Source organism: Rosa rugosa, chromosome 3, assembly GCF_958449725.1.
Source record: "Rosa rugosa chromosome 3, drRosRugo1.1, whole genome shotgun sequence".
Lineage (NCBI taxonomy): Eukaryota > Viridiplantae > Streptophyta > Magnoliopsida > Rosales > Rosaceae > Rosa > Rosa rugosa.
Genome location: NC_084822.1, coordinates 30,041,705 through 30,057,372, shown reverse-complemented (window position 1 = coordinate 30,057,372; position 15,668 = coordinate 30,041,705). Strand labels below are relative to the sequence as shown.

Genomic DNA, 15,668 nt, shown 5'->3' with positions numbered 1-15,668 from the left:
AATTTAGTTTTCATTTGCCTCCTTCATTCCTTACTCTCACTCTATTGTTCTTCAAAAAAAAAATTTTCAATATGGAGAATTCTTGTGTGTGTGTGTGTGTATATATATATATATATTAAAACAAACATAAAGTAGAAGACTCAAATATGAATCTGTTCCACAGTGGCAAGATTTGTGTGTTTGGACCCAAATTTGAGTCTAAAAAAATGAGTCCAAAATATGGGTCCTAAAATAAGTCCTGCACCACTGCAGCACCCAATAAAAGTAAGTCCTTTTGTACACTATTCAGATGGACTCAAATTATTATTCCAGCTTATTTGGACCCAAATTTGAGTCTGAAAAATGAGTCTCCACTGCTGATGCTCTAAAGCCATTCTCTTCCCGTCTTCACATCCCCAGCCCAAAGGTATAGACTCCCCAGAGAGGGCGGCTTCTTAAGGACACACTCCAAAACCCGATATGTGGATCCTAACATTACCTATGAAATTGAGAGTCACCACGAGTTCCTCTACGATTCTGATTCTAGGCAATCCTCAATTAGGAGTATTATCACGGCAGGTTGTTCTTCAATGCTGGTACTGGCCCTGAGGACGTGGTGGTGGATGTTTCCTATATCGCTTTCGAAACTCAACCCCTCCTGGTCAAGTAGCTCAAATTTTCCAAAGGAGCAGGAAGGCGAGTCATGATCGAGTTATGCGCCCGTGGTTTTTCACCCACGACACGGCAATCTCGGGTATGATCATCGATTTACCAAATTTTTACCCGAAATTTCACCCAGTTGGCTCAGTCAACCACTTCTGTCAAGTGATATTCTTGGACTGCCAAATCCAACACTAAAGCGAGAAATTCGGTGAGTAATGCCTTAAACTTTTCCTTTTAGTAGATACCAAGCATTATGGGACACTGTGAAAACTAAAGCGAGAAATTCGGTGAGTAATGCCTTAAACTTTTCCTTTCAGTAGATACCAAGCATTATGGGACACTGTGAAAAAGTTTTATTCAGTAGATACCTTCAATTTTCTCTTCTTATGCTGAAGCTTCCAGTTTCTTGCTTTACTGCTGGTTTTTGTCATTTTGTGTTTGTTGGGTTTACTTAATTTGAGTTCTGCATTATCTAGGGAGTTAGCGATGGGCCTAGAACACCTGCACCATAATGATGTGTCTCATTCTGCCCTTAATTCACCCTTGAGCTATGTGTGGTCAAATGGCAAAATGAAAATGATTAATATTGATGACTCAAAGTTCGACTTTTGGGATGAGCTTCACCCATCTGAATCTGAGAAGCAATGGCAATGGCGTAAGCTACACCATATCAACCAGTTTGGCATTGGACTCGAATACCTCCTGAGATCAGATTTGGTTTGGCCCGAAAGGGATTCTTTTCTGAGGTGCTTTGCTCTGAGTGTCAGGTAAATTCAATTAAATAATAAATTTTTATATTTCAAGTGAAACTGGCCTCTTAAATTTGCTTTCTGAAAATTTAATCATAAGTGTTGTTTGCTTAATTAATAATGATACCTATGAATTTTTGTTCACTCTCGAAATGTTTTCAGCCTTGATAGGTACTTAAAGATGGTGTACACTCACCCCTTTTTGATGGAACACATGAAGAAGACAATGCAACTGCTTGCAGATGCACACCATGCCTATATTTCTCAAGATGGTGGTGGGCTTAGAGTCGATATTCAGAGGAGGAGTGGTGCGCACAAACTGGATTATTGTAGTAAATTCAGTTACTAAAATGCCAAGCCCCCTGGATCACATCTTTCATTTAGGTTATGACGTTGAGGCGTCCCCTAACGATAACCATAATCCGAAACATTCTCATGAGACGGATTTTGAGTGTTGATGATCAAAGGATTAGGTTGTGCTAAAGTATCCTTCGAACCCACTAGCCTCCCACGCATCCTAGCTAGGGCCTTTGACAGGACCCACCCCGGATTTCACCCTGAAATCCGAAGTGGCCCTGCGGGGCCCACCTTAGAAGAAATTCTACCAAAAATTTGGCAGAACTTCCCCTAAAATGGACAACCCAAAACCTGTAGAAAGAGAATTCACACTTCTAAATCACCCATCCTTATGCTCCTGGAGCCAACCTGCTCCCCAAATCAACATCAGTCTCCAATTCACAAAACACACATCTCAACTCAATAGCATAAATCCCATAGGTAATCAGAGCAATTCTAATAGAAAGGTAAATGAGGAAAACCTAATTCAAGGCACTCGCGGAAGCCATACTGTTGACTATGCCTCGACTCCATGTACGCCCGACCTCAACTAATTTCTCCTGCACACTGGGCATTTGAAACCGAAGGGCCCAGGGGAAAGTACATAAAAACGTTAGCGTGAGTGGACAAAAATAAATAATTTAATATGAATAAAACAAAATAAAACTTCATACTTTCCCACATTTTTCGATATATAAAATCCGGATGCATGCAACATTTATAGAACACTTAAGAAAATAATCCGAAAAACGTTGAACTCCAGAAAACCGACTAGCCCCGCTAGTCAAAACAACAAAGTAAAAGATTGAAATTTCAATACTCGAAAATATAAGTCCAGCCCCGCTGGTTAAGGAAACTCAGACTAGTCCCCGCTAGTCAAAAATAGTATAAGTAGGGGAAGATGATAGCCATACGAATAAGCCACTCAGGCTTGGTTGGGTGATAGCCTCCCAGGCTAAAGAACTCCCATAACTCCCGTAATATACCCTTACGCCACTAAGTGTAGCGATAGGATACTGGGCTACAGAATTACTGTCACAGAGACAGTAACCTGCGCCACAAAGGCGGAAGGGCTACGGTGATCCCATCACCGCGCCACAAAGGCGGAAAATCAATGCTAGCATGATAAAATCACCCCTCAGTATGGCACAGGGAAACATAACCGAAAATCCAGTAAATCCAAAATAAATAAGGCTTCCCCCATCTCTCGTAAAAGAATTTCCAACGACGTGTCCCACACGCCAAAAGTATCTCAAATCAATGGCAGAAAGGCGAGATCAAACAAAATCACAATTCTCAAACCGAAATCATTACTAAGGCATTCCCAATGCCAAAACCAAAGATCGAATAGATAAACAAGAAATAATTCCATCGAAATCCCATTTCGAAAATCTTTCAGAAATCTCAAATCGATGAATGAAATTAAATATGAAACTCCGGAAATCAACATAAATCACAAACTCGAATCCGAGCATAACGAATTAATATCCGAAATTCATGACCGAGGTAAATCATAATCCATCTCAGAAAATCATTATTGAAAGCCAATCCATGAGATAAACCAATAATCAAATTCCGGAAACAAATAATATGCTTGAAAAGTAATATGATAATTAAATAAAGAATTAATTCAAGAAATAAACGCATGCATCATTATTTAAAACAAAAGTCCACTCACAGTACTATTCCGACGATCACGTATACGAGTTCCTTCATCGAGCCAGGGCTCGGTACGACATCCTGTACACGATTATATTCCGTGAATAATTATTCAACAATTCAATATAATTCCTAAACTCAATTCCTCATAAATTACATCTCCCATTCTCCTCGGATTCAGCCCAAATTATACCACTAATACCAATTCGTTAATTTAAAGGTTTCAAAGCAGAACCGAGAGATATCCGACGGTCGGATTCTCGTAATTCGATAATCGAAACCCTAAACTTCAAAAATTCATAATTAATTCCAAGCTTCTCCAAAAATCACCAAACTTCACATACAAGCTCTACAACATTTATAGAATTTAATGGGCTAAAAACTGGAATTAAAACACTGCCCTACACGCCTCCACGCGCCACCAACAGTGGCGGCGCGTGGGCCCCACGCGCCGGCAGCCACCACCTCCGATGGCCACCAAATTTGGACAGTAGCATCTACTCAACACACCCAACCATTCATTCAACTACAACAAGTTCCAATTTTACCTGAAAGAGCTCCAATTCGGCCGATGAACACAAGCCCAGAAATTTCTCAAGAACCCTAAAATTTCAATTCATCAATTCGACTTCTACACAACAAATCGTGACACAAGGCCATAGGGGAAATGATCAGTGATGAAAACCGAACCTTCGATGCCAATTTCGTGGCCGGAAACGGCCGGAATCGCCGGAAATCGATGAAAGTTCCGATCGGCTACAGTAACCTTCACAGCTCAATTCCGAGCTCCACCGGTCGAGCCACCGCCAAACACCACCCCAGGCGTGACAAGGAGGAGGAGGCGAACCTGCCGGTGCCCGGATTCCGTCGTGGGTCGGCCGGAGAAGGAAGAAACCGGAGGGAGAAGAAATCGGGCCGAAGAGGAAGAAAATGTCGGGGGAGAAGAGAGAGAAAAGGCCGGGTAAGTTTCCAAAAATGGAAACTTACCACAGTAACTTGGCTATTTATAGAAACTTACCATGAACAGTAACCATAAACAGTAACTTTACTATTTCGCTTATAACTATCGCATACGAGCTCCGATTTTTACGAACCACATATGCACGCGCTCGGTTTAACGTCCTCTACAACTTTCATGAAGAAACTTTTCTCAAGTTTTGACCCGAACAAAAAGTCGACTTTTAGGGCCACTAAAAGTACTAAACCGAAAGTAAAAGTGAAAGTAAAGGTCGTTTACCGTCCAAATGACTAGTAAACGGGTGAATTTGGGTTCGGGACGTTACAGCCTTGACCTATGACGCCAGAGTGCCACTCTCTATGGTGTTGGTGCCATGCCTACATCTGTGTAGGGTGGCGCTATGTCCTCTCGTAAGGACGTCCATTCTTGCAGTCACGTTTGCAGCAGATATGTGTGATATGGTAAATTTAACGGGGATCGAGATGAGACATAGTGGGGACAGACCACAACAATTCCTGTCGTTCCTGTTGAACATCCATGTTCTTATCTCCCTCTAATGACAAAAAGACTGTCTCATCAAAGTAACAATTCTGCAAATCTAGCAGTAAAGAGATCGCCTAGCAAGGGTATTAAGTGGCGGACGATAGTTGGAGTCACAAATCCAATGTATTTGTCTATTCGTTTGTGAGGACCCATCTAGTGCGATGTGGCGGCACAATTGGCACATAAATGGCGCACTCAAATATGCAGAAGTATGAGATACTTGTACCCAGTCACTAGCTGTAACGCAGAGAGAGATTGAGTGGGGGTAGGTCGTAGACGAATTAGTATGAATGCATTCGATATTGCATCACCCTAAGCGGATATAGGGAGATTGGTGCTCATTACCAATGTCTGGGCTACCATCGTAGTCATTTCCGCGAGACCATTTGGATGTGTACATGGGGATATGATGTCCAACATCAGTCCCAGTGATATGCAATAATTATCGAAAGTCTTCGATGTAAACTCTCTAGCATTGTCAAGTCCAATTGACTGAATGAGATGATCCAGGGAGTGAGCCCGTCGCCATGTGATATGTGCTAGGAGTGTAGTATAAGCAGCATTACAAGTAGAGAATGACACAACACGTGACCAGCGTGTTTGTGTGTCAACTAACATCATGAAATATCTAAACGTCCGCAAGTTGGTTGAATCGGTCCACATAATCCCCTTAAATTCTATGTAAGAATAGAATAAGTACTTTCATATCCTTTATGTAGGATGGTCTCGGTCCTAATTTCCATAAGGAACATGCTTTACAGAACGAGCAATGGGCCTTAGATACAACCAATGAGGATTTTGGTTGGGTCTGAGCGTCTGAAATGCTATTAGAAACAAAGTTGGTGCTTGCAGCATCACTTGGGGTGCCATCACCATGATGGACGCCATCCATGGCATCATGGATATGGACTATGCCGGCCCTAGGCTGGTGGGGGACAGCAGCGGCGGCAGTCACAATTAGTCAAGGAATCAACCTTTGATTCGTGCTTCGTTTCACTCAAAAGAATGGATGTACATGTGAAGTCTTTAGTAGACGGAACATCATATCATGACTATGATGACCTATCCTATCGTGACAAAGCCAATGTGTCTAAATCCAAGAGATCTTCTCTCATAAATTTATTGGTTTTAATAGCTTAAATAGTGGTGACATAAAGTCCACTAGAGAGACACATAAGTTTCACTAAGATGCGCATTTATTCGCAAACATTAGAGGTAGTACAAAGGAACTCTTTTTCGTTCTCCATATGCGTTTTCGCATGGAATCTGTTGGATCGAATAACTAAATAGGGTTTGATTTGCCCTAGGAGCGTTGAGAGTTTTTGTGACAATAATCAAGGTGCCATTTGGCAAGAGGAATTTGGGTCATTCCATGTCCTTGAACCAATCCTGATAGCCCAGCCATCGTAGTCACAAAGTAATATGCTCAGAATTTCAAATGGAATCATAATGAAAAGAACTCGAAATTTTATTCATAAGCCAACAGTGTACATCATTGTTTCTTTGACCAAAAGAAATCTAATCCAAAACTAGCTAATGCAAAACAAAGGCAGTCATTTAACTTCTTTCGGTAACTCCAAAATAAATGCGCAAAGCTCGCTTAAGTACCACTTATCTCAAAATCTCCCTAGACATTATACTCACTTTGGATGAGCCTAGTTGACGAGAAACTAAACCAATGACATTTACTACAAAAGCATATGGCAATTGCCTATTACATCTCTTGGAAAAATAAAGACTTATTCAAAATCGCCAGTCTCTTGATCTTGGCCTGATTTGAAGTCTTCAACCCTTAGTTCGAGATCATCTCCTTGATCTTCTTGTTCCACATGATAGTGAGCTTCTCTTGCTTCACAATACGCTTTGTAGGCGGTGATAATATTTTCACGAGCTCTACAAATGTGTGCCCAATGATCGGATGCTCCACATTGAGAACATACATCTCTGTGCTCATGCTCCCTTGATTGAGGCGATTTGAAAGCGTCATTAGGATGGCTCTTAGTGTTAATGGCACCACCAATATGGCCAGAGGCGTTGCCTCCCTTTCTCTTTCAACGTTGACCTCTTCGGTTCCATGTCCACCTAATTTGGCGGTTACCTTCCTCATTAGAGCGAGAATATGGACCAGAACGTCTAGAATTGTCCCTAGATTAAGGGTTTCGCTCTTGGCGCCCTCCTTTAGGGACGCGACTATAATTAGACTTTGGAATAGGCTCTGTACCCACGGGTCTCGAATTATAGTTCTTTACAAGGATGTCATCATGCTTTTCAGCGACATTCATGTCTCCAATGAGCTCCTTGTGATCCGTCCTGCAGTAACATTGATTTGATAGTTCTTAGCAACCATCAAAGCAGAGACAGGGAAGGTAGAGAGAGTCCTCTCAATCAACATCGCATCTGTGATATCTTTTTCATAGAATTCCATTAAGGATTTAATGCAAAGTGCTTCTGAGTTGTAATCAAGAACTGTCTTGAAATCACAGAAGTGGTGATTATGCCATCTCACTTCTAAGTCAGGAAGCAGGGAGTCACAGACGTTTCCAGAGCGTTCTTCGAGTGAGACCCATAACATTCTGGGTTTTTCTTCATTCAGATACTCCTACTAGAGTGAATCATCCATATGACGAGTCATTAGGATGACAGCTTTCACCTTATTTGCCTCCAAGGCTGCTCTATTTGCTTTCAAAGGTTGAGCTTGCTCAACAGTTAGCACATCCTGGCTTGGGTCAAGAAAATTTATCCAGGATTCCTTGGGCCTTGAGATGCTGGCGGACATCATGAACCCACTTGTGATATCCAGAGCCAGTTGTTCCCAATGGAGCAAAGTCCAGTTTGTTCAGGTTATTCATCCTGAAAAACAACAAGAAAATAGGGTTTGTTTCGGAGCGAAAAAGGCTACCACGAAAACAATAAGAGTTTTTTAGGGTAGTAATTAAGAATTTCTTAGCGTAATCACTCCCAAGAAATTCGATTCCAAGAGGTATTGGATTAGATAGAAACAATGATGTGTTTGTGGTCAATCGTATCTTCTCAACAAACTCTAAGTTTGGAGGTCTCAACAAGCTCTAAGCTTGGAGATAGCATGAACCCCCACAGTTAGGCTTAGGTCTCCCCACAAAAAAAGAAGTGGGGGTAGAAGAAGAGAGGTCCCTGAGAAAAAAAAAAAAAAGTAAATTACTTGAAAGCGGCAACTTTTATAAAAATTCACCTCGAAAAAAGGGTCTCCGGAAAATTGGTATGAATCTAGGGAATCTGGCCTAAAAAAGTCATCGAAGATCACTGGTGGCGGGCGGTGGCTGGCCGCTGGCCAGAACTATGCTGGAACTTGCTGTGCAGTGGCTGATAGAGTGCTGTGTAGGTGCTGTGCGTGCGTAGGCATGTGCGAGGCTGCTGTGCAGGGGCGCCGAGAGTGTTGGGCGAGGCTGACAGATACTGAGGCTAGAGAGGCTAACCGGGGGAGCAAGGCAGCAAGTAGGAGAGGCTAATCATGGCTCTAGCGAGGCTAATTGTCAGGCGAGGAGAGGCTATCAACGCAGATGTGGAGCGAGGCCAACACTGGGCGGAGGTGAGGCGAGGCTAACGCAGGCGCATGGGTGTGCACAGTGCCGGCAAAAAGCTGAAGTGAGGCTAACCAGGCAGGTTCAGCAGTTTTCTGGCCGGTTTTGGTGGTTCCGTCTCCTATTTTGGACTCTTGGGATCGAGGGCTTCAAGATGTGCGGCCGAGGTAGCTAGGGTTTGAGGGTTACGATTTTAGGGTTTCAGGGTTAAGGCTTCATGATGATAACGTGTTTTAGGAAAATTGAAATTGGGAGAAATTGAGTTGTGCTTTCATTGATAATAGGGGGCCTCTTTATATAGAGGATTACAACTAGAGAATATGAGTCTTACAAGGAAACTGAATCATACAATGAATAAGATATATCCGAGAATATCTGTAAGACTAACTCTATTACAACTCAGACAAGTAATTAAAGTTTGGGCCAGACAGATAATCCAGATATACTTGAACAATACCGTAATTTTTTTGGATGTAAAATTCTATCACTAATTAGTCAAATTTCATTTTTCTGAATAAAAGAAAGGGAAGAAAAACAACCAATCGATGCTTACGTGTCAAGAGAAAGTGGATAACTACGAGAGTGAGTGATTCATCTATAACTATGCATATACACCTAACTTAGCTGCTAAATAGGCATCTTCTTAGTTTATGATTTGAATTTAGGTTTTCTTCACAAGAAATCTAGGTATATTCATGGTTCTCTCCAGTGTTGGGGGCCAAACCACAATCAAAATCGACGATCAAGAGTGAGACAAAATCATTCTTCTTCCCATCCTTGATCATCTTCCACGCATCATCTGGATTTTCTTTAAACTTAGAAGTCATGAACTCAACATCACGCTTCAATGCTTTGTGGGGGATGATCTAAACCGAACAAAAGAACAATGATTTTGCTAGTACCTTGTTAGAATTTCGAAGCGCATGACGATCTGGAAAATTTAACTCAATTGCTTTAGACTCAATTCGAGTACAGATATGCAATTATGAAATATCATCTATATCTATATGTAAAGCCAAAAGTAATGAGGATTTATGCCAACATTCGGAAACCTAAGAATGCCCCTTATAACTTATATCTCAAAAATAATAATTTCATATAGTGAATAGCACAATTAATAAGCAAGTATATCCTTCTCGGGATCACTTCTACTAGAGCAAAAAGTTCACCGCCATTATATATGTACTTAATGCTACCCAAAGCCACTCATTTGTCAATAGCAAAGAAGCGTATGCATGAACGATGACAACGAAGTATGCAACATATGTTGTCAATAATTTATCTAATTCTTTGCCACTTTTTATATACTACAATATTGGTGTAATGAGAACTTCAAATAGAAATTTACTAACAAAAAATACATACACAAAAATAGCCAATTGATAAGCGGCTAGTTTTATTCGTGTTGTTATAAGCCTTTTTTATACTGCTTTGCAATGCTAATATCATTTTGTAGTCATGCGGGTGTGGTTCTTCACCTTCGACGAGAGTATCCAAAAGCAAATTATCTACTAAGATACATTTTTGGGGGCCTGACTTGGCTCAAGAAATCATGCAGTGGGAGGTCCGTATCTTGCTACGGCCTTAGAGCACATGCAATGGAGGGGGATGTCATGCCCTGATTTACAAGCACAATTAATAAACCAAATAAACAAACACAAATACACCGGGCGTGATGATTCAAACATCAACCCTAAATACCAAGAAAATTTTCTTTCTAAAACAAGTGTACTACAAAGTTCCGAACTCATAATGTCAATACAGACTCGTTCTTTAGAGTCATATATTACATTACACAAGTTTACAAAATAAGTTGCATTAACAAAATAATAAGTAAACGCTCCCTCAGAGCTTACTACAAACGGAAGTCTGAAAAAGGTCAAAGCAACAAAATTAGCTTCGGAACACCTACAGTTGCGACAGCAAAACTCCCACGTCAGCCACGATTACCCTAACCTGCAGGATCAACCCCTACACTATTGAATAGTGCACCAAGTTGCAACAAAACCCGGTAAGCTTTTGACAGCTCGTACCAGTAAACTCCAACCACAATAGTAGGCCGGAATAATAAAGTCAAACAATTCAAAATAATATGGTAACCCCTGCATATGATTTCGTTCAGGTAATTACATGAAGATCAAACAATACAAAGAAATAGTAATCCTTGCAAATGACTTAGTTTAGGTAATCACATGAAGATAAAACAATATAAAGAAATAGCAATCCCTGCAGATACTTTTTTTGATTTGTCAATCACACGGTGTCCTCAAAAGCTTCCTAGGCCCAGAGACTAATCCGTGCTCGGGGGATCTTGTCAGAACGCTTCCTCCCCCCTGGCCACCAAGAATATATTGGGATTTAACTCCAATAAGCGTCGGCGGGATTCGAACCCGGGTGTGGGGGTTCCACACCTGGAGGCTCTTACCAACTCGACCACCTGTGGTGGTTTCCCTGCAGATACTTAGTTAAAGAGATTACAAATAAAAGCAAGCAATTCAATACTAGAAATAAACTAGAAATCAATACACATTCATCTATTGATAACACTAATCACCATAACGTCAATCTCAACATCAATAACTCAACAATAACCCACATCCTTACACCAAAATAATCCCCATCTTTTATACAAAATCATCATACAGATCACCACACTGGTTGTCACTCATCTCCAACAACCTCAAACCAATAGTGAAATCATTTTCAAAATAATATGTTCACATCTCAAAACCATCATCAAAATCGTACAAACTTCAATCAAAGCTCAAAGCCGACAAAACCGTCATTTCTTTCCAAATTCATTTATTTTCCTCAAAATCACATAGCACAACAAAAGTGAACCAAACACCCAATTCCACAAAGATACACACACACACACACACACACACACACACACACACGTAGTCATCCACTTAAGGATGCCACTAATACCAACTATAGTTTTATAAATTACACTATTGGAAAGTCGTTTTACAACAAAACATTGTTTTAACCTACACATGAAACGTTGATGACCAAGTTCATATATTTCAAAGCAAATATTTATAATGATAAATACGATTTCACATGCTTACAATTAAATATACTAAATTAAAACATTACTAATTTAACAACCGAAACATCGTGAGATTTACTCACTTTAAAATCCCGCTGCGTCTTCTCTTAATGCCGAGATAACATATAGAACACTCTCCGTCAATCACCTAAGTAAATTCAAGCCTCAACTTAGTACTACCAAATACAAAAGCGGTTACGGCTCGAACCGAGCACTTGAACCAAAACTGATGATTTCGTCAATCGAGACAAAACTTCCTCCGAGGCCTCCTGAGTTCTCCAGAACACTTCTAGGATCAATTTCTCAAAATTATACGATGATCCAAGGGTCGGATCCTCACGGATTGCAAACTGAGAAAAAAAAAATTACGTTAAACCTAGCATGCTTCAAATGATCACAACATGACCCCATAATATATCAACATGCTCGTATAGACGAGTAAAAGACAACAACGAAAACATAAACCCAAAAACTATACGGACGCGCCGCCGGCAACCCTCGAATTGGGTCATGAAACTTATGCCAAAATCTTTACAACAACAAGCCCAACAACTTCTTCAACTATCACAAAGTCCAATTTTAACTATAGAAATTGGAATTTACCTCGAAAGAAAAAGGGCTGATTGAAATCCTAGAATTTCATCGCTTTGATTCAGCCTCCACACTTCAAATTGCCTCAAGTCACTTGGAGGGATTCATGTATGTCTCACAAGCCTCAAAAGCCCCCAAGAATCGGCCCTGGAGATGGCCAGAAACTTGAGAAATCACGACGGGTCTGAAATTGCGCCGCCATTGCCTTATCCGCCTTGCTGCACCTTCTATGGCTCAAATCGAGCCACCAAACCACCACAGACTTGACGAGGGGGGAGCTTTCTGACGACATCGGTGGCACCCAAATCCGCCGTCGGACGCCGAAATTATGGCCGAAAAAAGAAATCGGACTCGAGTCGGCGGTGCAGAGAGAGAAAATGGTCGAGGTTTCCAAAAATAGAAACATAAGTTTTTTTTTCTGAAATTTCTGATTTTTTTTCTATTTATACAAAATTTCAAAAATTGGAAACTTCTTCCGCTGACCATAACCTCTTCATACGCTCTCCGATTTACGCGTACCGCTTGTTTACGAACTAGTATCGACGCGCTTTACGAATTTCGTGAGGGAAGTTTTCAGAGAAACTTAACGAATGAAAAGTCAACACTTTTGACCCCTCAAAAATAAAACATTTCGAGTAATTATTCGTCCGAAACACTTTCGCTCTACCCTCGAACCACGAAATCGTACAAACAACCAACTTAATAATTTCGAAAAAATCATCAGAAATTAATAACGAATTTCCGGGGTATGTATTATAGGGGATCTCTTTCCTCACTCCATTAAGTCTGCATTTATGTTTGGTCCAGTGACCGGATTAAAATCATCAATGTTGATGACAGCAAGTATGATTTTTGGGATGAGTATGACCCTTCTTCATCAGAGAAGTAGTGGATTGGGAGGAGAGAACATCACATTAAACTTTTTGACAATGGACTTGAATACCACATCCTGAAAACAGAGGGGGATTGGGCTGAGAGGATTTTAATATCATCTATATCTATATATAAAGCCAAAATATGAAGATTTTTGCCAACAATCGAAAATCTAAAAATGGCTCTCATAATTTATAGGACTAAATTCAATTTGCCCCCTCCAACTTTGGGGCAAACATCAGTTTGGTCTTTGACCTTTTTTTTTAATCATGATGGTCCCTGCACTTTCAATTTCCATCAGTGAAGTCCAAATTTCAAATTTGACGCCAAAGATGACGTCACAAGCTGATTTGGCACCGACATGGTGGCCCACTTTTCAGATTTTGATCCCCTAAGAAGGGCAAAATGGACATCTTCTATTTAATCTAATTTCCTTTTTCTTTTATTAGAATTTAATCTAATTTTTAATTTTCTTTCTTTTTTCTCTCTTCTGCTTCACTTTACCTGTCTCTCATATCTCCAAAGCCTAAAAGCCAAATCAATCCAACAGCTTCTCAGTCCTCCTCCGTCCTCCGTCAAGCCCGAGATTCCGGCCACCGCCTCCTCCACCTCATCCGAACTCCAACGCCGTCGATTGCCGCTCCACCAAGCTCAAATCAAATAGACCTCGATTCCCTCAACCCAAAAAGCCGTTCGATCTTCTCAAAAATGAAGACGGCTTTCAAGCTTAATTGCTTTGCTTCTGAAGCTTGCCTTCTTCATCTTCTTCTTCTGTCTCTAATTTCCACAATCCGACGAAAATTTACAGAGAAAACCCACAACTTTTTCTTTTTTCCCTAAATTTTATGACAACTTTATCATCATCTTCTTGTGGTTTTCGTCCTCGGTTTTCATCATGATCAGGTAACACTCTCAGCTTCTTTGATTATTTCGTTTGCTTTTTGTGTGAATTCGAGTTGGGTTTTTGGAAAGAATTGAAATTGGAACCTGAAACAGAACCTAGAAACAGTTTGGATGAGAGACACGAAGAAGCCATTGAATTTAGCTCACAAAATCTTAGTCACCCACAACAACGCGCGAAGTTGGATCGATAACGTCATCGGTCTTCAATGTCTGACATCTCCAAAGCCATAATGGAGGTTGAGGTCAAGCTAAGGCTCCTGTCCTTTCAGTTGCTGGGATTGCCCGAGTCGGTGTTTTGGCTTTGGATTGTGACAATCCTGTGGATGATTATGGGGTTTGGTTCGGTAGCAGAAGATTTGGGAATCTGGTCATGGCGGCAATCCGGTTGAATGGTTGCTGAGATTTGGTGGCTGGAGTTGGATCGATAGGGCAGAAGTCGGAGCTGGATCGATTTCTATTCCCAGATTGCAAATTTCAATTTCCGATTTCGACACCACCGAAATCGAAGTGATGGCTCGATTTGCTTTGCAATTTTGATTATGTTCCCTTTGTTTTGCGATTCAATTCTTTTCCATGTATTATGGGGTTTTGAATGTTGGGGTTAGATTTTTGGTGGTGTTCGTCTGGATTTGATTCGGAGCTTGTTTGGTTTGCTGAGAGATTTGGGAATGGTGCTCGATAATTTTTTTTGTCGGACCTTTTGTTCTTCTGGGTTCTGATGGAGAAGAGAGAAGGAGGTCGAGGGTGAGAGGGTTGTTAGGTTTCTCTGTCTTTCATGGTAGAGGAGGAGGAGGAGGAAGAGAGAGAGAGAGAGGGAGTCAGCCATTGTTTTCTGGTTTTTGGGGTAACAAGGGTAGTTTGGACATTTCATCCAAATTGAGGGTCAATGTCTAAAAAGTGGGCCCCCATGTCGGTGCCAAATCAGCTTGTGACGTCATCTTTGGCGTCAAATTTGAAATTTGGATTTCGCTGATGGAAATTGAAAGTGCAGGGACCATCATGATTAAAAAAAAAAGGTCAGGGACCAAACTGATGTTTGCCCCAAAGTTTGAGGGGGCTAACTGAATTTAGTCCTAATTTATATCCCCAAGATAATAATTTCATATAGTAAATAGCACAATCAATAAGCAAGTATATCCTTCTCGGGATCACTAGTCTGAACTTATTACTATAACAAAAAAATCCACCACCTATACACACACACACACACTTCACGCTACTCAAAACGACTTATTTGTCAATAGCAAATACGCGTATGCATGAACAATGACAATGGAGTATGCAACATATGTTGTTAATAATTTATCTAATTCTTTGCCGCTTTTTAAAATGCAATGGACTAAAGACAAATTTCGCCCTTGTCCTTGTACTTGCAATTCAGTGGGCATCCGTCTTCTAGAATCAACCAATCGATAATCTAAAATTAAATCACTGCAATTTTGGACTATAGCGAACCATTTATATATTTTGTAGGTTTTTTTCCATTTACCCTAATTCTAGGGTCATTTATCTCACTTACCCCATTAAGTTTTTTTAATTCTCCCTTACCCATAAAGACTCCAATAAGGTCTTCCCTAATACCCAATTAAGTTTTTTTGTTTTTTGTTTATTTTTGAGACTATTTTAGCCTCACCCCTTTGTTACAGAGAGAGAGAGAGAGAGAGAGAGAGAGGCCATAGGAGACTTCGCCGGAGTCCCATCACCGGTCACAGGACTCTGGTCACCGCCAGACAGATTCCGGTCACCGGCGGCCGCCCACCGAACTTCTCTGAAAACCTTGCCGGAGGTCCCCAAAGAGGTCG

The 15,668-nt window shown here is 40.8% G+C and overlaps 1 protein-coding gene across 1 annotated transcript; it reads left to right on the top strand.

Moving 5' to 3' along the window:
• The first annotated feature begins 396 nt into the window (after positions 1 to 396).
• On the top strand, positions 397 to 1,740 carry LOC133736029 (uncharacterized). Its single transcript, XM_062163467.1, has 3 exons — positions 397 to 850; positions 1,119 to 1,409; positions 1,554 to 1,740. The coding sequence occupies exons 2-3, from the start codon at positions 1,129 to 1,131 to the stop codon at positions 1,738 to 1,740; spliced, it is 468 nt and encodes a 155-aa protein (XP_062019451.1). The 5' UTR covers positions 397 to 850; positions 1,119 to 1,128.
• The last annotated feature ends 13,928 nt before the right edge of the window (positions 1,741 to 15,668 follow it).

What these genes read in the sequence shown, in the direction of transcription:
- LOC133736029 (XM_062163467.1), top strand. Translation starts at nt 1,129, where the DNA reads ATGGGCCTAGAACACCTGCACCATAATGATGTGTCTCATTCTGCCCTT. An exon ending in TGCTTTGCTCTGAGTGTCAG is followed by an intron (nt 1,410 to 1,553) that starts GTAAATTCAATT and finishes AAATGTTTTCAG; the next exon opens with CCTTGATAGGTACTTAAAGA.